The 23,361-nt window shown below is 49.3% G+C and overlaps 1 protein-coding gene across 1 annotated transcript in view; it reads right to left on the reverse strand.

The window, feature by feature from the left end:
- Nucleotides 1-1,092: 1,092 nt before the first annotated feature.
- The window catches only part of LOC128275265 (uncharacterized protein CG43867), a 104,230-nt gene continuing 81,961 nt past the window's right edge, over nucleotides 1,093-23,361 (reverse strand). Inside the window, exons 4-16 of the mRNA XM_053013710.1 lie at nucleotides 7,653-8,852; nucleotides 7,334-7,586; nucleotides 6,462-7,051; nucleotides 6,250-6,393; nucleotides 6,032-6,176; nucleotides 5,842-5,954; nucleotides 5,568-5,777; nucleotides 3,875-3,970; nucleotides 2,836-2,948; nucleotides 2,384-2,762; nucleotides 2,148-2,322; nucleotides 1,442-2,081; nucleotides 1,093-1,282 (exon numbers count right to left, since the gene is read on the reverse strand). Of these exons, the coding sequence (XP_052869670.1) occupies nucleotides 1,093-1,282; nucleotides 1,442-2,081; nucleotides 2,148-2,322; nucleotides 2,384-2,762; nucleotides 2,836-2,948; nucleotides 3,875-3,970; nucleotides 5,568-5,777; nucleotides 5,842-5,954; nucleotides 6,032-6,176; nucleotides 6,250-6,393; nucleotides 6,462-7,051; nucleotides 7,334-7,586; nucleotides 7,653-8,852 (4,248 nt within the window). The remainder of the gene's footprint in view (nucleotides 1,283-1,441; nucleotides 2,082-2,147; nucleotides 2,323-2,383; nucleotides 2,763-2,835; nucleotides 2,949-3,874; nucleotides 3,971-5,567; nucleotides 5,778-5,841; nucleotides 5,955-6,031; nucleotides 6,177-6,249; nucleotides 6,394-6,461; nucleotides 7,052-7,333; nucleotides 7,587-7,652; nucleotides 8,853-23,361) is intronic.

Consider the following 23,361-nt stretch of genomic DNA (forward strand, 5'->3'; position numbering starts at 1 on the left):
GTGTGGTTCGGGTAAACTCAACGAAAGCTTATGATGATTTTTGGCGAATTGATTACAATCGAAATGATCGAATTCATGCTGTGACTACACAAATGACTGATATCGTCCACCGTCTGTGATGAGCTGCAGAAGCCATTAAACAGAGACATACATTTTTAGCAACCTAACTTGCGCCAGACAAAGTAACAAACCTGAACTCTTAATAAATAAACCGCTCGTCGGTGTTTTTGCCTACAAACTAGTGAATTTGGTTCGGGGTAATCGTTTTACAGCTCTTTCGTCCATGTATCGGGGCTTGTCGTTAGTCGTTAGTTGGTACCGGGCTTAAGAATAGGCGACAATAAATGCATAATTAATTTCATTTTCCTGTCCTTTTAGTAATGAGTACGACTAAAACTAAAATTGCTGCACCGTTGCTTTGGCAAAGTGTTAGAGTTAAATGGAGCAGCATCATTCGTTAGCAGTAACGTTGCAAGAACGTTCCAAGTGGCAAAAATGTTTACGTTCTTTCGGATAGTTAGAGGAATGTTTTAGTAGCACGCTTACACGGTAAACTTATTTAAATGATACTCTTTTGTCTATACAATGTCCCGCCTTGCAACCTGTGGTTTGTTGTCTCACAATACACAATACTCTCCTTGTCGGTGATGGGAATAAAAAAAGTCAATTTACACACATGAACGCGCACACACACATCTCATCTCATGGCATTTGTAGTGAATATCGCCTATGAAATCGAGTAAAAGTAAAGAACCAACATGCTATTAGCTGTACTAGAACGAAAATGTCCTCGTGGGACTACACGACTGTCGTCTTAATTTAATCACGGTGATGATGGGTCCGCTTAAATCGAGTGATATTTGTCCGTTAACTAGAAGAAAAACGCCCTACTTAATTTCTGATAACGATGAGTCTGATAAGTAACGACCGAAAGTGGACAATAACCTAGAATATGTAAGCATAAGCTCTGTAGCAGGGATATATTGGAGCCTGATAATGGGAGGCGGCGGCCAGGTGGCGGCTGCCAAGTGGTACCGGAACTCAGAAGAAAAAATCCTACAGCCGAACCGACCGGCCCGGTCGATCGATCGTTCACTTTAACCGCTGATGGTCCGGAGTGCTTTTCAGAATGTCGGGCTGGCCGTGCGAGCTGAGCGTGTGGCTGACGTGCGAATTGAGGGTGTGCGAGTGTGAGGTGAGCGTGTTGTTGGCGTGGGTGGCGTGGGAGTTTAGCGTGTTGTGGGCGGGCGTCCCCGTCAGCGAGCCGGGCATGGCGCGGGACCTGCGAATTGAGAAACACACAAAATGGGAAATGAAAATGGAGAAATGAATCAAACGAAGAAAACAAAAGTTGACTGCAATGCAAAGCAGAAGCGCACGCGCAGAAGCGGAATTCAAAACGTTACGCTAACATAGTATGTGTGATGGGAAGTTTCCCTACCGGATGCTTCGATGGCTGCCATTGCGGGTCAGCGTGTTCATCTGGGGCGTCCCGGGCAGGGTGTGCCCGAGGGCATTCATGTAGTCCGCTATGAGGAGTGTAATTTCGAGGATTTTCGGTTTGCTCATCGCGAACAGAAGCTTCTGCTCGTTGCTGACCGACTGCAGGGTGTCTTCGGCACTGACGACCAGCATGAAATCGTCCTGACACCCACCGAACGTCATCACCGTGCTGTACGGGTAACGGGCGATCGTCGCCATCGACGACAGCTCCAGCACACTGAGGGCGTCCTCCGAAACGGCCAACCAGGCCATCGCCTGATCCGAGTGACGTGGTTTCGCTTGGAAGAGTGCCGCCCCGAAGAACGGCCATTTGCGGGCGCACGTCAGATAAATTCGCACACAGTCTAGCACCGAGCGACTCCGGAGCAGGGTCCATTTGACCGACAGGAGATCCTGCAGCTCCTTCAGACCTTCCTGGTTGAGCGCATCGCGGTAGCGGTAGGGATAGAATTTGTCCAGCGCCTGCAGGGAAGTGGTTTTCGATTTGTCCAATGAAAAGTCTCCCATATCGATCTGCGCCATTAGAGAGGCCAGTTCCAGCGCTAGATCGCGCGACAGAGGAAAGCGTCCTTGCACCACTGGAATGAGGGTGTGAAAAAATTAATAACCCTTCCCGGTTTGGCCACACACAGTCATGCTCTTACCCTGCAGGTTGATTTGATAGCAGAACAGCAACCGCTCCTTTTCCGTCTCCAGCTTCGCGGCATGCTTCCAGTACAGGCGATTTTTGTACGTCAGCTGTATAACGCGCGAGTTTTCGAACTTTCCCGAGCCCTTCTCACGCAGTGCCGTTTCCCACTTCGAGATGACATCGCAGAGCTGCAATCGAGAGATATCGGCATGATTTCGGCCCATTCTACATTTTCGTGGATGAGCTTACCTTAGCCTGCGGGTCCAGGTAGTGCTCGAGCTCCTTCTCGATCGGATCGTCACTGAAGAGCGTGAAACCGTTAGCCGAATCGCGGCAACCGATCTCTTGCGCCAGCGTACAGTGGAACTCCTCGATCGTGGTGGAACCATCGAACGATACCACCTGATAGGTGGCGTTCATCATGTGCACCGGTATGGCGTGCGGCAGTGAGTGGTGGTACGGGTTCTTAAGCAGTATCGAGAGCACCTCCATGCGCGACGGCTTCGTTTCGCGGCCACCGTTTTGCATTGTGCGCTCGAGGGCCCGCTCGCAGTACGCCGCGTACTTACCGCACTCGGTTTTGGAGTCTGCGTTGCGCGAAAGGTGTAGCTTCAAGTACCAAAGGAGACTGAAAGGAAAGGAAAATGATTAATACGGCGATTCCGGTGGCGCAATGCGTCAAACTAGGCCAAACGACTTACCGACTATTTTTCGGCACAAACAGTGACACGGCCAGTGCAAGCAACTGCCATCCCTGGATGAAGGTGTAGGTTGGTGGATTTGATTTGCAGTCGATCGGGGGTACGATTGGAGCCTGCGATCGCGAGTTTGGTGAGAGAGAGAACACAATAATTAAAGTGTACCGACTAGAAACGCTGACAATTTAGCGAAGAATTTTCGAAGACGTATACGATGACAATTTTGAACACGTTTTTGTTTTGCAATTCAGCCAGAATCAAGTCCGATACGTCTTCGAAATCTTCATTACTAGCATGATCATCGATAAACCAATCAAACTGTAATATTAAGCGATCAATAAATTGCCAAAACAGTACCAAATACGATTCCAACAAAACCATAAAACCAAACTAGAAACGGCACAATGGTAAGTTATTGGTGTGTGTAGCTTGTGTGTAAACCGTGCAGGTTTGTTAGCACGCTGGTACTGGCCACTGTGTTGGAGCAAGCTAAGCTTAAAACTATCGAATTGGCACACACACTGTACGGTAAAGTAATTGTGGAACAAGAAACAGTAAGCCGAACTGATACATTCGAAACGGAAGGTCCTTAAAGCACCGCGGTCGGTACGGATGCGTTCCGTCAACGATGATGGTAATGGATGAGGATGCTGCAGCAGGTTTTTGAAACGCAATTTGAAGCACCATAATGCGCAAAAGTGTAATGTGGTGTAGATTAAGCGATAAAATGTAGCCATTGGAACCAATGTAGCTGTGAAACCAAAATGTGCAGAAACTAAACTTGATTCGTACATTTGTTGGTAGTAGCAAAAGGGAAAATATTCGAAAAGGCGAAATTGGAAAAAAACAAATGGAAAAGTAAATCGGCGTGTAGGATTTTGCTACAAAAATAACGTAACCAAATCAGTGAGAGGACAAACAACACAAAAAAAATCAAGCAGAAATCAAAGGCCATCCAACATCAAACCGAAAGAGAAAACCGAGGAAAACAAAATTCAAACCAAAACGGAAACCATAAAACCTCAAATACAACATTTCCTACCTGAATGGAAGTGGGTGAGCTCCCATTCGCTTGGGCAACGCTGCCCTGCTGCGTATCGCAAGTGAACAAACTCTGGGTTGCGCAAAGCAGTAGTTGCTACAGAGAGGAGAAGAAATTGCACGGGAAACAGTGGAAAATAGAGCCAAACCCAATCCGTGGCGGACGTGGAGGAAAAACGTAAAACAAAAACCAAGGTAAGGTTACGGCGGAATGGAAAAAGTAGGACACAATTTGTTGGTGGAAAGGTACATATCACACGCAAATCGCAGAACGAGGATGTGTGTGCGCAGGAAATAGAATCCGATGGTGTCGATACAACCAAATGAAATCGAAAAATAAAACGAGAGAAAGAGAGATAAAAACAATCGATTAATGAAATGTAACCGACTATGATTCATTTGAATTATTCCTACACCTACAGTTACACAGCTAGCTCTGTCTATTGCTGCTCTAAACATTGTTCTAAACAAAAAGAAGGGTTTGATGCAAATGGATGAAGCTGATTGCGGATGAAAGATATGTGAAACTAACTCAAAACATGCTTAAGAATAACAACACGAATTGTTAAAAAAGGTAATACAAGGAAGGCAACAGGAAAGTAACTTTGAACATAAGATAAAAATTTAAATAGAAAACGTCTTGATGAAAATGTTGAAGCATTAGAACAAACAATAGCATTTTCGTTCAGAACAGGCAATTTGAAGTTTAATCGAAGTAAAAAAAAAAGTTAAACAACATGTAGCCGATATTGATCGATGAAGTGAATTTCAAACTACTTCGAAACATTGAGCAAGCATTAGTTTGGGAAAACATGGAGCGTAACCGAAACGAAAACGAACCGAAAAATGTCTGCATTCAAAGAGTGTAAGCCAACATTCAAAAGGATTAAGAGAACTTTCTGCAAACTTTCTGCTAGAAGATGCAAAAATCGAAAGCTCACACACGGTGGACATAGTGAAGAAGAGAATATAATTATTTATGACTTCCAGTGAATCCCCAGACTCGTGTAATGATTGCTGGCCATTAGCTAAGGGTTTCGTTTTATTTCTTTTGCTGCTAGCGATAAAAGTAATGGTAAAACTGAAAGGGAATCAAATCAGGTCTAGGTTGGGAGAGAAACTTAACCAGTATGTGTATCACTCGGCACTACGGAATTGATGGGTTGATGGCCAAAAAGGTGGTTCTAGAGGGTGTATTAATTTTGTAACTTAAAACTAACTCCACATATCACGAGAGCTTCGTTTAGTTCTTGCTAGTAACAAGCTGGTATGGCTGGGTCATGAAGAACTACACGAAGTGATTAGAAAACAAACTATGCGCAACGTACAAACTAGCGTTTCGCACTAAGATACGAACAAACGACAAAGAATTTAGTGAAATAGCCAATCCAGGGAGGAGATGGTGTGAAGTAATCCGCTTCATACTGATTCGAACTCGAAGCAATATGATTAGATGCCGTAAGAAACGAGCAATCACTCTAACGAAAAAACACGCTAACGTGAAAGACCACACAAATGGGAACTATGGAACAGTCCAGAAAAAGAAAATGTGTGAAGAAAGGTTCAACAAAACGGCGGGTTGAACGGAAAACTAACGAAGAGTAAAATCGAGGACCATTAAACGTAAAGTTAGTTAAACGAGAAAGAAGATAGAGAATAAGAAGCACATAGAAGCGCCCTTGAGACAAACTTACACGAGCGGGTTTGGCCAGTTTCTTGTTTACCTGGACACCTACACCCAGCTTCTGGCCGGTATGGCGGGACGTTTGCTTGATTAGCGCACAGATCAGTTCCGACTGAAGCTCGGCCATGTCCAGACACTGCTGGAGGGCGTTCTGGGCCAGCACCACATGATAATCGATGCCCGGCTGGTTGACGGCCACCGACAGAAACAACTGGCAGCTCTGCAATGCAAACACGAGTTGGAGGTTAAGCTAGAAGCGTAAGAAGTGGCTTCCCCAGGTGTACCTTGAACAGTTTGATTGCTTCCGCCTGCAGTGTTTCGGAATGTAGGGAAGTGAGAGGCGAGGTAATGTTGTCCTTGGTGTGGAGCAGGATCGGATGTCGCCACAGAACGCAATCTGCCAAAAAAAAAAAACGGGCAAATAAGGATTAGGTCGAGGCAAACGGAGGCTTCTAAGGTGCCGCTAGTACTAACTGGGATCGCCGTCGGTTTCCATCAGCTTCTGAATCAACTGTTCGTACTGCGTGCCAGCGTTGGGCCCTCCGCCAGAAACCACCGTCAGGTGGTACAACCAGTTGTCCCGTTCCTGTTTTCCCGGCAGTATCAGATACGTTGGACCCTGTGGCAAGCAAAAGAAAAAGGGCGTTTGATGGGCGGAATCGGTGCGTTTTGGGAGGGATCACCATTCTTACCAATCCCTGGTGCTGAGGGTAGATCGCCACCGTGAGGCGGGCTTGGCTTTGGGCGGGATCTTCCCGTTCTTCCGAGTCGGAGTCCGACACGTGCTCTACCTCTTCCACTCGCGCGTCCCGCATGTTGATCTGCCCGAGAGGGTTCTGAAAGAGTCCAGTCGACACCGTTAGTGAAGCGAAAGATGAAGAACGTCGTGCCGATCGTAACCTACCGTTTCGCCCGGTGCTTTGAAGTAGAGGAACATTTTGCCCAACAGCACACACCAGCACTTCTTCGCGTGTCCGTTCTTCACCTTGGTCACCCAACCCTGCACCGTCGGTTTCTGGTCGTCCCGGCTGAGCAGCAGCTTCGTGGCGTTCCTCCGCTGCACGTTCTGCAGAACCCGGATCCAGTCGTCCATCGTGGCGTTCGAGTCGGCCGTCAGATAGTACACCTTCTTGCCCGTGTCGATCTCGAACGTGGACGCCCCGTCGGCCCGGTTGATGCGGCACGCCTCGTCGAGCGCGATCTGACCCTGCGGTTTCCGGGCGACATCGTGCTGGCTCTTCCAGTAGGTCAGCGATCCGTTCTTCAGCACAAACCACCGCTTGCGCCACGTCTTCAGCTTACCGCCCAGCTTCGCCAGGTGGCCGACCTTCTCGAGCGTTTCCATCTTCTTGTTCGGCGAGTCGGCGTACGAGGTGCGCATTAGCAGCGATGGCATCGACGCGTCCATGCAGGTCGTGTCGACCGCCGAGACCGCGTCCGGTGGGATGGCGTAGTCGTCCGAGAGGCCTGATTCAAACGACAGTTGCGACATTACTGCCAATCCCAAGCCATGTCCCGAGGGGCGTGTGTTTGTGTGTTCGTGTGTGTGGTTAGTGTTAACGTCGCAATCGCGCAACAGAAGCGTGAGGTGAAAATAAAGAAAAAATGGTAAAAAACAAAATGATAATCCAACAAAACAAAAAAATATAAATCAAATTAATTCGCGATGAGTAGAATGAATGAAATGTTAGCGCAATTAGCAGCTCGTAGCCACGTGGAAGGCCACCGATAGGCCACCATAGGATTGTGTTAGCTGGGTGCCGCGCGGCCACTTACCACGCCCTTTGTTCTTTGGACTTTCGGAGCCGGACCGCTTGGCCGGGCTGAGACTAGACGAGGTTTTGAGGCTCTTCGAAGGACTAGAGGCACTGCCGGACGTGCTCGTTTCCGTGTTGTCCGTGCTGGTGGAGTTGTGCGAGTTGTGCGTCGAGGTGGCACAGGTCAGTGCGGCCCCGTGGCCCTCCTCGCCGTCGCTGCTATCATCGCTGGAGTCACCCGTGAACGGCATCGATCGGATTTGCGACGCACGCTGCAAAAGGGAAGGGTTGAGGTTAGCAAACTGAACCCAGAACCCAGGCCCAGGCTCGTTACTTACTCCCTTCACGGTCGCGTACACCGGTACGCTGATATCACAGTAGCCCCCGGACACGGTTTGGGAGCGCGAGTTGGGTGGCCCGCCCACGCTGGACGTCATGCCGGAGCCGGACTCCTGGTCCTGGGGTTCGTTCTCGTCGCCCGCCGCTCCGTTGCCGGCGCCGGCCAGACCGTCGTTGGCGACCTGGTAGATCTTCGCTTCCCAGCTCGGAAACCGGTGCAGCGGAGGTGTCGGTGGCCGCGGCGTTCCCAGGTCGGCCACCGAGTCGGAGGTGGTCGTACTGGAGCCGCCGCTCGGCAGACCCTTCAGCCAGACCGGGGCCTTTTCGCGCGACGGCGTATAGATCTCGGCGTAGTCGTGCACCGCGTCCACGTCCGAGCCCGGGCTAACACCAACGGCGGCACCGGGCGGCGGTGGTGCCGGATGCTGGTGGTGTGGTGGATGATGCTGGTGGTGGTGGTGGTTCGAGGATTGTGGTTGGGCCAGCCCCGACTGGGACTGCTGTTGCTGGTGCGGTTGCTGGTGGTTGAGCGGTACCAGGTGCAGGCCATCGACGGCGGCCGCCAGGTCTCGCGCCAGTTCCTGCGGTTCCATCGAAAGGTTGCGTCGATGGTGATGGTGGTGGTGATGGTGGTGATGCTGGTGCGGGTGATGGTGCGAGCCGGATGCGGAGCCGCTCGTCTGGAGTGACCGGTGTTCGGGAGGATCGAGCGATTCGCTGCGCCGTCGGCCGCTGCGCCGCTTCACGTCCTGCACGTCCAGGCTAAGGCTCGTGCGGACCGGCTGGGCGGCGGCGCTGCTGTGGCGGGTGCTCTGCGAGGTCGCGATGTGGTTCCGCAGCAGCTCCAGCTGCTGGTTGCACTTGATGTTCTGCTCGCGCAACAGCTGGTTCTGTTCCTCGAGCTCGCGCAGCTTGTTCGTGACCCACTCCTTGATTTTGGCCGCCTTCGCCCCAACCTGCCGGGCGTCCTGCAGGCGCAGCTGCTTCTGCTCCTCGATGGCCGACTCGAGCTGACTGATCTTCACCGGATCGGTACCGTTGGACTCGCCGGCGGTTCCGAGACCCCCTGCTCCTCCTGGCGCTCCGACGGCAGCGGCCTGCAGTGACGCGGCCGGGTTGCTGCTGTTCGGTGACGGTGACGACCCAGTTAAGTTCTGTGACTTGGGCCAGTCACACAGTCGTTGCTCCATGGCCCGCACCTGTAAGAACACGGAGAAACAAGAGATGCTTAGAAGCGGTTTTTTCCGGCAAGTTAGCGTGGTCCCAACGGCAAGAGCAAATCCCAACAGCCGTTTTGGGGGAATGAATAATTTATGACATCGCTCCCATTTACAAACGGGCACGTGCCTGGTGAGGGTCACGTGCCGCTCGCGGATTCATTATCGCCGACAAACGCCGAGGACGCCGACCGAAAACATCTCCTCCCCGTGACGTGGTGAGTGGTTTACGCTGTCCATGAAGTGACGTATTAATCCACCAATAGGGATCCGCCAATTTGCAGTGTTTGTTTGGTGTTTGCGACCCTTCCGATACTCGAAAATCCGCCCCGGGGGAGGATTGAGACTTTTTTGGGACAAAGGGGCCGTAGCGTTGGCCTTTCTCTCCTGGTCGGTCGCCCCATTTCGGTCGGTTCCGATTCAATTTGTAATCCTTTGAGAGGGCCAAGCGATGGTTTGTGTTTGATTCAACAAACTCGCCGGAACAATGGGTGGCGGCTTCCGTTTTGCGAAGCGACATGCAACAGTTGCAGGACCTTCTGTTGGGGGGCACAGAAAACTCTAAGGAATATTGCCGTCGATGAAAAATGAGACATCAATTCCCGCTGGGGGCGCCGGGGCCAAGGATTCCGACAGATTTGCCATTGGTCTGCTTGGGTAAGTGTGGAAAATTGATTTAATTTTCCTCCCTCGGGCTTCTGTTGAGCGCCTGGGGCGCAACTAGAAGGGACCAACCTGTGGGATTAGGGAGCTGCGACTTTAAACATGATTTGTTGAACGGAACGACGATAAGCTCGGTGGCAGTGACTCACCATGTGCCGTCCCTTGCGCTTCCTGGTAAGAGACATGTCAGTATTTAGGCCTTTAATCCACTTCTGAATGATCCCGGGACGATGTTAGGGTTATTTTAAACTTGTTTGGGGCTTTTTGATTATTTTGCTCCCAGCAGGAGCCGTGGTCCTAATTAAGATTTAAAACCTTCCCGGGTACACGTAATGCGTTGATCTTGTCGCGCCGGTACTATGACTTTTGGGGGCCAGTCTTCAGGCCAGCACAGATGAGTTACCACTCCGACGGACGGTCCCAACCGGAAGTGTTTCCATCGTTTAAAAACAAAAACAGGCAATTCATTCCTTCCACCAGGATGCTTGAGAGGCATCCTTCAGAATGGCACAAAAAGAACGAGTAGAAACATTTATTTCGCTTACTCGCCACACGTTCGCATGATGGACGTGTTGTTTGTGGTGTGCAGCGTGTTCCCGTCGCCGCCGCCACCGCCGCCGTCGCATGTAAACTTCCTCCATTCCGAGCTCGCGAGTAGCGCGAGATGAAATATTGCAGATTGCGAAATTGGCTGACTGGGACCGCGGCGGCGAGCGATGGTGCCACAAGCCAGCAAGGAACCGTGACATGGCAGTCTGTCGGCCAACAGACACGGCGAGAGGGCGAAAAAAACGAAACACTAAAAAACAACCCGACCCGGGTCGGGAATATGATTGAATTTCGGTGTTTGTCTTTCGAGTACCACCACCTCCCGCGAGGCACTGTCCCGGGCACTGGGGAGCGGATGTTGATCCGCTGGCTTCCTATCGCGCGCATCAACACAGCGCCACGCCATGACTTTCTTTGGCCGACTCGGGATGATCGAGTTGTTTGGAACTCCAAAGGAGCTGTCCCGGGCGAACGAGGAATTGTAAATTTCGGACGAATGGGCGCAATCAGTACGGGGAAAACAAAGGCGAACATTGTAGGCCAGTTACCCGTGTGTTGAGCGGGCTGCATAGCCTGCAGGCGCTCTAGCGAGCCTTTCGGCCTTTCTGCAAGACTTGTAACAACACACTGGACATTCCCGATTACCGATTCGAAAGGCCCGAGTCTGATTGCAGGCGTTTGTTTCGTGTCAAGAACTATGACGCGTTACACAAATGAGAATGTCCCTGGTGAGTGAGGCCATCGGCCTGCGCCACACCGGAACCTGTGCTGTGTGTTATGCAAATAACCCGACGCAACCCAATTTGTGTTGAAATCGATTTCTACTGGAACTTCTTCCTCCGAGTTGCCACCGGATGTTCCTCCGGCGCCCGAGTGGCGAGAAAATGAAGAGTTTGTTGAATTAATCAACCTGATTTACCGGTGTTACTACCGGTGGCGACCCAATATTGGTCGGACCGGAAGTGCGTGCCACACCTCCCCAGAATGGACACACGTGCTCAGAGTCGTCTCGCGTCAGCCACTCCAGACACCGAACCTACACAGGCTCCCGAATAAACGACTTCGCAAGGCAATTTGTTACATCCACTGGCCGGGTCTGTTCTTGAGCGCTTCTGTGTTATCCAATTTCGCCAATCCCCGGAACGTGGCGGGGAGAACCATGCGGACACGGGGGGGCGTGATGTTCATTCGACGAAACTTGAATTACAAAAACTTACAAACTTTGCCGTCGACCGAGAGCGCGCGCGCCCCCGGCGTGGTGAAAAGTGCATTTTGCGTGAAGTTGAAATTTACGATAATTGCGAAACAGCGCGCCCCGGTGCTCTTCGAGGAGACTGTTGTGTTGTGTAGCTACGCGACGATGTAAGCGGGGTTCCGGACTAGGCGCCCAGAACTTCTCTTGACACACACACACACGCAAGTGGCCTAGGATTATGGACAACGTCGGTTTGCTGCATCGGAGCTGCAGCTGGATTCGCATGCAGCAGCAACGCAACCCGGGGTTTCGTCGTAATTTATTGGAAACGGTTGCCGGGGTTATAACCATCCGCCCCACGGTGATGGCAAAGCAAATGGCGCACACATCGCGTACGGACGGGCCGATCCTTACTGTGCTCCGAAATGTGGCGATTTAATTCAAAAACCCATTCGCACATGAACAACCCCTGAAGTGTGTGTCTGATGAAGAGCATCGTTGATAAGGAGGTGCTCTCATCCGCTGCGAAGTGCTTTGAGAATAAAGTCTTCGAGTTTTCCACTACGGCAACGTATTCGGTTCGATTTTATGATTAAAAGCACTGCCATTGTTTCAAATGGCGCTTGTCGTGAGAAGGTACCTGGAAACCTGGCAGCTTCGTGGACGATATGAAGACGTTTAAAGAGCGTCATTTGGATTGCCGTTCCGTGTGCTTCGCAAATATTTTCTTTAAAGAAATGTCCCCCCCCCATCGTTTGGCAACTTCCCACCCAGGGCAAAATTAGTTCTTCAAACGCGCATTCCTTGAATGCTTTCGCCCAATGCGTGCGCGCGGCTTCACCGTCCAAGAAAGTTGATCCTCCTTTGAGGTACTCTCCTCGGACCCGTCACTACTAGGGCTTCGGTGTCGCACACTTTGCGATGCAGATCATACGGCGAGCAGTCGCACTTGTGTATCTTCCTGTCTACCGTTACACGGGGCTTAGCGGGGGGAGCATAATTCCAGCGGGCCCGTGATAAGGAATTCCAATGTCTCGGACGTGGCGAAAGTAATTAAAGTTCGTTCGAAATGTATTAAAGTTTGCGTAAGAAGTGGTATCGATTTTCAGGGAACAGGCAACTGAACGAGCATACGGCGCGCCGATAGTGATCCCTTGTCAGACGTTGCGGTTTCAGCTTTCCGAGGACGATAAGAAAGTGATATTTATCTTCTTACGGGGGCTTATTTGTAAGCATGGAAAATTTGTTAATTTTAAGGATGTTGCTAATTTGATAGTTTCCGACGGACTGCCGTGCAAAATGGCCGTGATTTAATTCCGAGCCATGGTTGAGACGTTCCTAAACAATCCGCGTTATGGTTTGGACTGAGTACCGAGTATCGCCCCGTTTTATTTGCCCATATAACCAATAGTTTTGCTAATAAAAATTCACCATTAACCATCAGGTTTTTATGGGAGCACCATAATGAAGTCACCTGAGGATGGAGGAAGTATTTGAGGAAAACTTCTCCCATTTTACTTATTTAATGTCAAACTCTTCCACAATTCTCTACACACTCAACCGCACAGATCTAGTAACTTTTAATGCCCCTCTAAATGGAACACCGTCCACCTTAAACCCCGATGGAATGCGAAGGGACTGAAGTGGACCGAAGAAGTCTTCGGCACAAATCCAGCCGCAGAATGGGCCAAGTGCCGCCATGAAGCACGTCGTGAATCGCGACACGGATTCAATTAAATCTTTCACAACTCGCGCGGCCGACGGCGACCCGCGCGCGATTTGCTTTTATTTCCCCACGTTTCGCGCACACAGCGCGAAAGGTGGAAAACAGAAAATGGCCACGCCATTTCCGCGTGGAAATGGCTTTCGATTCCCGGTTTCTATTTCCATTCCGGCTGGCGCTGGCGCGTCGCCCCTTGCCATCGTCAACTTGTCGCCACCGAGGTTTCGTCTTCCGACCAGCGCGCGCCGAGACGTCCTCTATTCTAAGTTGTTCTAGGACGGACACGGCAAAGACGTGCGTCTTGAGGGCGAAAGATCATGGGTGGTAGTACCGTGGCTGCTGGTGACAGCGGTGGTACCGGCGACGCCGGGGGAGGTCTACTGACGCAAATGGTCTTGGAAGCGGCGGGCGGACCAACCGGACGGCGTGCGACGAAGGGCAGTGACAGCTGATGATGGCTCCAAGACGGCGCCGGCCGATACACGCCAATGGCAGCGAGGGCAATTCTCCCAAGAAAATGGGTGGACACTTTGACGCCAAGAGAGAAGTTAGAATTCTAGCATCGACCTACCCGGAGCCGGACCCGGAGCTCTGCGTCTGTCTCCATCTCGTGCTGCTGAGCATGCAATGGGGTGTAAGAAAAAGTCTGTGCAAAATGGGCAAAGTTTCGCCAATCTCTTTTTTCTGCGACTGACTGTGCGAAAGAATTCGAGCAGCATCGATTCGAGAGGGAAATAAAATTGTTCGTTTGGAATGCTCCGTACTCCGTATCTCGGATCCGCATGGTAACGGATAGGGATGGAAGGAACAAAAAGAAAAATCCCACAGATTATTATGCAAAATAATGGCTCCACGTTTTGGAGCTATTATTGCGCGTGGCCGAGCAGAGCGTTCGGTGGTTACCGCGTGGTTCTCCTGTGCCTGGCACGTCCTTGGGCGCCATCAGCGCGGAAACTGATCGTTACAGACCGAGATCCTGGTGAAAACAATGGCAATACTATTTGAACTGTTTTATTGCAGTAGAAAAATGAGTCCTTCGGCGCCACGTGATATGCGATACACGGTGGTGCATTCCGCATTCCACAACTTGCCACATGCCACATTTTATTGTTTTTCCCATTTTCCGGGATACCGTTGAACCGAGGAACGGGCAAAATGGGAGCTGATGATATGCAAAGCGGGAAAAACAGACAGAGAGAAAAAAGGAAACCATCCAAAGTATGATTATTTTTAAATTGCCTCTTTTTATGCTGCACAGCATAATGTGGCCGCGGTTCGGGGTTGTTTTTTGTGTGTGCCAGAGGAAACTCTCGCGTATCGATCTCGTGGTGAAAAAAGGAGTAAAACAATGTACATATCGGTGCGAAATCGTGTGTTGATATGCGAAAATAATACGAAAGCAAAATAGCATCGAAAAGCAATTAATTTGCCAACGAACTGTGGAGTGCACTGATTGCAGATAAGGACCGGGCGGGTCTTAAGTTGTAACGTTTAACGCCTCGAACGACCATAAAAAATATGGAAACTCAGAAGGTCCTTGAATTTCTATAAATGTGTTCTCGATTGTTTGACACGATCGACCACAAATCGATCCGAGGGCCACTTTTGCTCAAATTATTACTGCAAATGAAGTGCTGGCTCTCTTTCTGTGGAGTATGTTTATTGATGTTCGGACCCCCACGTGTCGTCCCACAGTCGTTTGCTTGACCGTCGTCATGTGTTAGCCCACAGAATAGCAGACAGTTAATAAGCCACAGAGGGAGAGTCGCAAACTAATCTGCCAGATGGTCAACCACCGATGCCGCCGTTGGTGGCAGTGGCCTTTCAGCAGTGCCCTTTGGGTTCACTTCCTACTCCGTTCTCTTTCTTCTGTGGGGCTTGCCGTGTGGGTTCTGTCGTAACTATTTACCCCATTTGCCAACGGGAACGCGCCTCACTCCGTCGTTTGATTGTGGTTGATTGATGTTTACCCTCGTCCCCCAGCGGTTTTCTGCTTGTTGCAGTTGTGTAGTCCTTGCTTGTTTGCAGTTTTAGTATGCAGTCAATAAGTAAAAAAAATCGATCGATTGAATCTCGTCGAACCGAACCGAACTGAACCTTATTGTTGGCCGGGGCGCCGCATCAGGTCACGCATTTTGAAACCCATCCCCCATGCGTGCGCGACGAAGACAGACTGCTCATGCTTTTTTAACTTCATATTTTTTATGTTTCATTTCTGAGATCGATCGCTCAAAGCGAGTGGCCGATTCTGGCGCTCCAAAGCGCCATAAAAATATGGGTGCGCCCCTTTATGGACGCGAACTGCGATTGACGCGTTGTTTGATGAGCCATAAATGTAAGATGGTCCGTTTCGCAGGGGGATTGGCCCCTTTTCTTCTCGTACCCGTCGACGGGGCAAGCATATTTTACCCAGAGAATTGAATATAATACGTACACAGAAGAAGCGTTTTGCTTGGCGCCATTGTGCTGCTGGTTTCCTGCGGTGCAATGTTGAGACGGAAGTTGCGCTTCCGCGCCGATCACGTGGTGGTGCGCAGTGGCCATGTTGCTGCTGTTACTTCAGTGTTGAAACATTATATTTTCGACGGGACCCCCCCAAAAAAAAGAACCGGATCCCGCACAACTCTCGGTGTCAATTTTCGTCGTTTGATGGAACTTAACTCTTTCTTAGGCACATCCACATATTCCACACCTTCGGGACTAGCTTCGAGCACGTGCGCAAATTTAACACATTCCCACTTCACTAGTAGTCACTAGTAATAAACTTTAAAAGAAACTATTTTTAATCATTTGCGCAATGGTGATAATGTAAGTCTCTTGAAAAGGCATCATCATGATTTGGATCGCAAAGCACTCCTCGCATTTTCCATTAACGGCACGCACTGACACGCGCACGCACACGTTGAAACAGACAGGACGAACGTGTGTTTGCTTTACTAACACATCCACACTGTCAACACACAGTGATTACACGGCGCCCCGTAGGACGAAGGACCCCTCCCTACATGGGTTGTTGCCAGGGTAACGGATTTAGATGCAGTTTCATTGCACAGCAAAAGTAAGGAACAATTTAAAGGGGGAGAGCCCGAGCCCGAAGCAGGCTGCAAGTCATTGTTCACCGTTCATCGGTGTGCGTTGCACGCACCAGAGTAGCGTCACCGTCAGCTGGCCCACGATTTCTGCCCTAAACCTGCCCCGGCCAAGGACTCTTCACACGAAAAAAAAACGAAGGGGGAACTCGACGACGGATTGTCATCAAATGCTTGCTGCGCCGAAAAGAGAGATACATTCTTTTTTCCTCCTTTCACTCACTTACACTCCCTAACGGAAGCATAAACCGTCGTCGTTTGTCAGTTTTTATGCGTGCGTTGCGCTCTACGCACCACGCGCGCGTCACACACAGCGAGCGAGTTGCGCAAGTGACAAAGGGCAACGCATAAAAAGCAGCATAAGCAGCAATGTGCCGCCGCCGTCTCTGTCTTGGGGTTCTGTCTCGCTTTCTTTAGCCCGTTCGATAACCGACGGGTGCGTGCGTTTGTACAGTTCCGACGTTTTTGGCAAATCTTTTTACAATGTTCCGTGTGGTCGCCGTGCGTTTATAAGCTAGAATGTTTGGCATATTTATTGGCCGAACACGGGAGTGGCTTTTAACGCAAAACACGAACGAGCCGCTGCCGCCGGCCGGCCTTTGTCGCACAAATCGTTCATTTGAAACAAGGCTGGGGTATTTTTTTTCTTTGGCTTCACTCCACTGGCTGTGATTTATAATTATGTTCGGTCTAGGCGAATGGCGAATGGAAAAGGAAAACACTTTGAGGTAGGACAGCCGTTACCGGTTAGCATGTTGATTTTATCGTGCCGGCCAAATAAGAAAACCATCGATAGATGAGAGTATTTCATGCCAGAAAACTGTTTGGCGGTAGAAGGAAACCGGAGAATTCGTACGTTGTGCTTCATATAAAAATGTTGATAAATTGGACATAAAATGTCACCCAAGCATGTGCCGGGATAAGAACAACTTTCAAATGAGTCACTCGTCACGGTGGATGACTAACGGGAACTAACTTCACTAACGTGACTCAACGGGTAGTAAACAGTTTCTATACTATTAATTGAAACTTTTTGAACGGCATCTGGAGCAAGGGAAAGATTTCGTGCGAAACTTGTTTTTTTTCTGCTTCTCAAACTCTACTCGCACTCCCAAAGCACGCCTTCAGCACGGAATCACGTACGGAACGAAGAACACCATACGTGAACTATGATCGAACGAGGCCACGCACTCGGGAGAAACAGGCGCCGATTACGGAAGGCAATGATCAATTAACTTGTGCTATCGTTTTCTATTTCCGGCCTACTTTGGTTCGATTCTTCAAGTGCCGGCTGTGTGGAGAGTAAATCTGAATTTTCCTGTGTGTGAAAACTGTTCAATTCGCATTCGCACTTTTTGCATCAGATCGGTACTTTCAGTACTAGGTACTTAGCATCGCTACGAACATTGAACAGATCACCGGAACCACGGAATGGGTGAATTTTCCACTAACCACATGATCGCACACAGGTTTTTCTCACAAACGGGATTCCTCTTTTTCTCTACACGTCGTGTGCTGCGTGATCAACCGTGCGCCACACAACCAGACTTGCTGCCGAAATGTGGCCCCCGTTTTGGCACGTGTTAATCACTCCCGATGAAAGTACTTTGCAAGCGTTTAATCCTTTTTTGCTAATTAATTAGACGACGCGCGGCTCGCGACGAAAACTCGTCGAACTGTTCGAATCGAGCTCTACGCAAAAACTGAATTTGGCTGCATGAAAAATCCCAGAGAAAAGGATGCCAGCAAATGAGAGAGAGAACGAAAACCAGAGAGCCAAAAAAAAGTGAGAGAACGCCCGAGAGAGAAACATCGCGTGAGAGAGCGCGACCGAGGACCTTATCTCAGAAAAGGCATACGTGGTCTGTTCAAAAAGCATCGCGACTTTTGAATTTCAACGGGTTGCATATATTTTATTTTCGACTTTTGACGTTATTGTGGCGTTATGTTTGACTTTCTAGTTAACAAAACACCACAAATTTTTTTATTGAAGTGCTTCGAGAAGTGAATGTATTACATCGCTGGCGCAAATGTATTATATCTAATGGGGATTACTTTAAAAAGGACAAATTGATGTTCATGAATAAACTAATATATTTTAAAACAACATAAAAGTCACGATATTTTTTAACAGACCACGAATACGGTCTCTATCTCTCTGTCGGCGAATGTGCGAGAGATGAAGTGCGTTTATGAGTTCATGATCGTCGTTCTCGCTGCTCTGTTGCCATCCTTTACACAGCATAGGATTTACAATAGAGAAAGAACACTTCAATGCCAATGCACACGCACAAAGTGGGTGGGAGGGCCGGGGTCGTGTCTTCTGTTGCGGCCCTCTTGCGTTAGAGCATTAAACCGAAACCCCCGAGCCAAACTAATAATGTCTGCTACTTAAGCCGCGTTAACCTCGTGATCGGCGATGCGCTTCTTGGCGGTCTTAACGTGAGTGGCAGAAGTTAATCCAAATGGATTACACACTCGGGAACTCGTGCTCCGTTCCTGTGTGGGTGCGAAGAATGCACTTCCATTATTTGTTATAAACGGATTTGGTTTTGTTGAGGAACAACGATCAATAAACAGTCAATGTACTCCCTCTGTTGATGGACGGTAAACTTAAGGGCTGACTAAAGTTATCGAAATAAAAACGATCACTCATCATAAGCAGAAATAGGCAGCAGAACAAACAAAGTTCAATACAACCGTTTTCCAATTTTCCCCGTGGTCAGGCAACCGGATTTCCGGATCTGAGCTGTTTCAATTATGCTCGCCAGCAATGCTGGCAACTTTTGCTAAACACTCATTAGCAACGCCATCATCGGTACCGGGAAGAGCTCTATTAGCGTTGGGCTATGTTTTCTCCGTCGCTAAAAGCTGCTGGTGCATCCTGATTCGTTACAGATCCTTGTTAAAGACGCTCGCATTGATTGCACAAAATCGACCAGTATCCCGATTGTACAGGGATCGACCCTTTAATGATTAGTTCTATAGTTTGTGATTGTATTGGATTTTAAACTATTCTTCCAAGCTTCGACATATTGTGGATGAAAAGGATAACTTTCCCGCCCGCCTGCTAATACAAACCACACCGCATCCGGGTCGATCGTGACCGCTTATTACCTGAAATGAGAAAGAAAAGTAAACGAAATTTAATAAAGGGATCGCACAGAAGGGATTTAATTAACAGTTTGTGTCCAGGTTCGTTTTGTGCCACTGCAAAGAAACACGTAACCCGAGAGTCAGGTGCAAACGCAAACGGCAAATTGCTCCCGATAGTCCATTGCCAACAAAGCAATTCTTCTGCCCCGGATTGCAATCCCGGAGACGTGTCCTTTTCTGCGGCAGGGCACCAGGGGTTCCAATCGCGCACTTTGTTGGCGTTTTCTTTCTCTGAAATCCCTTCGGAGTAATTTGAGCTGCAGTTGCGCCTGCAACGCTGCACAGCGAAGTTGACACACCCGGACCCGGCACCCTTTTCTTGAGCCACCTGTACCGGGGGATCGACAGATTCTTTGGTCCTCGGAGCCACCGAGTGTAATGAAGTGTTGGTCCCGCGGGTAAGTTTGGCTTTTTGTCAACGGCTCAACGGGTTGACGTTGCGCCATCTCCGCAAACTGCAATATGCAAAGCCGTTCGCCCGGGAAAGAGGCAATCCTGAAGGGCGGACTCAAAAGAAGGACCCACCAGTTTGTCATAACCAAATCCCCATGCAGTAAACTGGGAGCCCGTCAACTGGCCCGTGGGATTTTGGTTTGCTTTTCGAAACAATATCATCGAAACTTGCGAAATGAGAGAAAAAGTTGGATAATATCGGATCGATTCATTTTCCGCTCTATCCTTTGCCCGTGTTAAATATTCACCGGCACGGGGCTACCTTATGGTGTGATTTATTTAGGGTCCAGTGCAATAAATAAAACTTTCGCAATCAAGAAAATTGAGGAAAAGAGGAATGTGTTGAAATAAGATGGAGTGTGATTTGAAGTGTGAACAAATTTCGCCATTAAAGAAATGTTTCCGAGAAGGTTTGATTTTTGCTAGCAGAACTTTCGCTCGTTTGCAGCCATTGAAGATCCCATTGGTATGGGTAAAAAATTCAAATCCGTTGCCTCATCCAGCATGGGTTTTAAAAAATCTCCGAACCCTAATTAGGACCGGCCATTGATTGCATGCTAATGCGGAGCGATAGCTCAGCGGGCAGCTCCATATTCATCCGATAATCAAACTTAGAAAAGGCTCTTTTCGGGGGGGAGGTCGCTCGATGAGTGGAGCAAAACTTATGGCACCTCATTTGCAAGCATAAAGATGTTGATGTTCTTTTTTGTTTTTCGATTGCGGCATTTTGTAGCTATTTCACGTGCAGCATGAAATTCGCGTCCTGTTCGTGGGAAACGAGAAAAAGGTTCATGTCCGGTCGTTTGAAGAATTGCATGATTTGCCACCTGATTTGCATAACTTTCTGTCCGTTCCATTTCGGCACATTCGCGTTTTCGCGTTCTCCTTGCAAACACTATTTAGTGGTGCATTTCCGTGCAATGGTTGTGTTTTATTGTTTGCCTTGCGCTAAATGCGCCACTCGTTTCGATTGCATATTTTACAGTAAATTGTTTTTTGGCCGGTTGGCCGTTGCCCGTTGCCGTGTCTTGCGTATTCACTCATTAGAGCGCCCCGTGGGAATTAAGAAATTGAGGACCGGGCCTGGATTGCCTGTTGTTTCGCCAAGCCTCCGCCGTGTAATGGGAAATGCTGGCACCTCACTAATGGGAGTAAATTTAACACTTTATGAGCTCCAAGGCCGGACCGTGTACGGTGCAATTTTCCCCGGGACTCGTGGTCCCGGGGAAAAACCCGGAAATTTATGTGCCATTAATTACACGACCTGTGGAAAGGAAAGCGCTGTTCCGGGTCCGGCACTATTATTTACAGTCGGCACACATACTATTGTAGTTTTTGCGATTTTTTTTGTCCTTTCTGGATAAGGATTTACTTTTGCAGTAACACGCACGCCAGCAGAAAGGACACACATCGCGTGGAGTGGAACTTTTCACTCTCCGACGCCTCAAACCGGAAACCGGGACCTTATCTGTGTGTCTGTCTCCCTTCAGGAACATGAGATATTCCCACAAGACGCGCCGTGCCCTAGTGCGCCACCCGAAACAGGCGTGGTCTATCAGTCAATCCACTCTCGTCCGTTTTCGACCGGACCGGATTACCAACGTAAATCCTCGGATCCATTGTTGGCCACCGAATTGCGGTCCTTACCAGCAGCACAAAAGGGATGTGGGGTCGTTTGTACGTGTGTATGCGGGGTTCCCCGTTGGGCAATTTTTACGATCTTTGAAGATGTGCTTTTTTATGGAGCCAAACAGCGGAACAGTGGACTCTGGACGGATGATGTTTGACTTTTGGGCATCGAATTGTTGGCAGAGCGCGGGGCACTTTCTGCAGAAGGTTCTATGATGGTTTGTGTCCACTTGCTTAGTTTTCGTTCTTTTCCAAAAACCCTGAGCTGTTGAAATTTACATCAGAATGTTTGATAAAATATGTAACCATTCAAGAAAGTTCAATCCTTGGCTTGTGCTCTCCGTGTAAACGGAAAACAACTTATGATAAAATAACATTCTTCCATCACAACAGAAACAAGGATAATTGAGCGCAGACAATAGGGGAAAAAGAACAGTCTTCCAGAAAATCCTATTAACAAATGGTAGTCCCGCTCTCAGCAACCCGACCCGTCACATTATCACGGCCAACGGGTTGTGTCTATCAGGGGCGCCGTTGCACTATTATAGTCCACTTTACCGTTTTTAGCGGTGCGCTGTGCTGTGCGAAAATCCCGGCCTCGAACGACTTCACCGTTCGCCGTCGATCCTGGCGTTCCTCCGGGGACGAGCCCGTCAGGAAAATAAATACATCCGTAGCATGGAGGTGCACGGACTAAGGATATTACTTTATGTCCCGAGTTTTGCGTTATCGCCCGCCCGGTGCTGTGCCGTGCCGAGGACCGTCCGGGACCTGTGGGACCGGGCGCCGCTTGGCCCGCTTGCTGTTTGCCATCATTTTAATGGGACAGAATCAAAATGGAACCCCGGACCTGCTGCGCCGGAACGAAATGGAACGAAAGGAAGTTTCGCTCAGCTCGGCTGCTGCTGTCTTCGGTGCACCGGGCGCTGCAACGCCCGGGATTGCACCGAACAGGAAGGGCCAAGTTTGCCCGTTGCCGCTGGATTACTGCCGCACCACGCCGATATCACGAGAACCACGAGATGTATCTCACGTACGGGGGTTTGTTTGGCGCGGGAAAATTGGCCACCATCCGCACCGGTGGCAGTGGAAAAGTTGGATTTTCATCGTCAAACACATCGGACGTCTTCGGACTGTCGCCACCGACGGCCGTTTTATTTTCGTCCGCGCACGTCTCGATTTTTCCGGACCAAAAGCGAGAAAAATTGCCAGACGATTGACCGATGAGCAAAGGGCCGTGCTTTGCGAAGAATAAAACAACTTTATCGTTACACCTTTCGCTGTCTCACGGTGGTGCCACCTTTCGACGAAGACACAGCCCGCCCAAGACGATGACGATCTTGGCCAATAGCCGATAGCCAATTCAATTAAAGCAAATCGTTCGGAAGACACTTTTATAGGCGTCCACTCCGTTCGCAATTGAGAGATATTGGTCTGCTGCTGTTTGTGCAGACAAATCAGTCACCGATACGGTCTTCCATTTGTTTGGTGGAACTTGAATACTGGAAAATCGTACCCTAAAGCGTCAAAGTCAGCAGCATTGGTGGAGTTTCGAACATTTGTTTGGCCATCGATACACTCGCCGACCATCAACGGGCGCCGGCTTGTTAACGACATTGATTTATTCGGTAACAAATCCGATGGTGTGTTATGTTTTATGTTCCGAACGCTTACTCTCACTTTTTCAGCGCGTCCTATTCGGCCGTGCTGCGTCCCCGTTTACGATCCGATGATGAAGTAACACACTTGCATACGCAAACACACTTTCCGTCGTTCGATCAATAAAACGAATGCTTGGCGCGCTGAGTGTGATCAGGTTTCATGCCCGTACGCACGCAAATACGTGTTTCTAGGAAATGAGTCCCTTCCTAATTTTAGGTCGTTTTTCTTGCTGAGCGCCAGCGCCAGAAACCTGTGTTTGAGGATCTATCAACGATCGCATTTGTCAATTGCTTCAATTTAATCCTGTGCCGTTCGCGTTCTCGCGAGCGAGTGACTTTGAAGGGACACACCGGAGCATATCGGCGTAGTTCA

The sequence above is a fragment of the Anopheles cruzii genome, chromosome 3 (assembly GCF_943734635.1).
Source record: "Anopheles cruzii chromosome 3, idAnoCruzAS_RS32_06, whole genome shotgun sequence".
Lineage (NCBI taxonomy): Eukaryota > Metazoa > Arthropoda > Insecta > Diptera > Culicidae > Anopheles > Anopheles cruzii.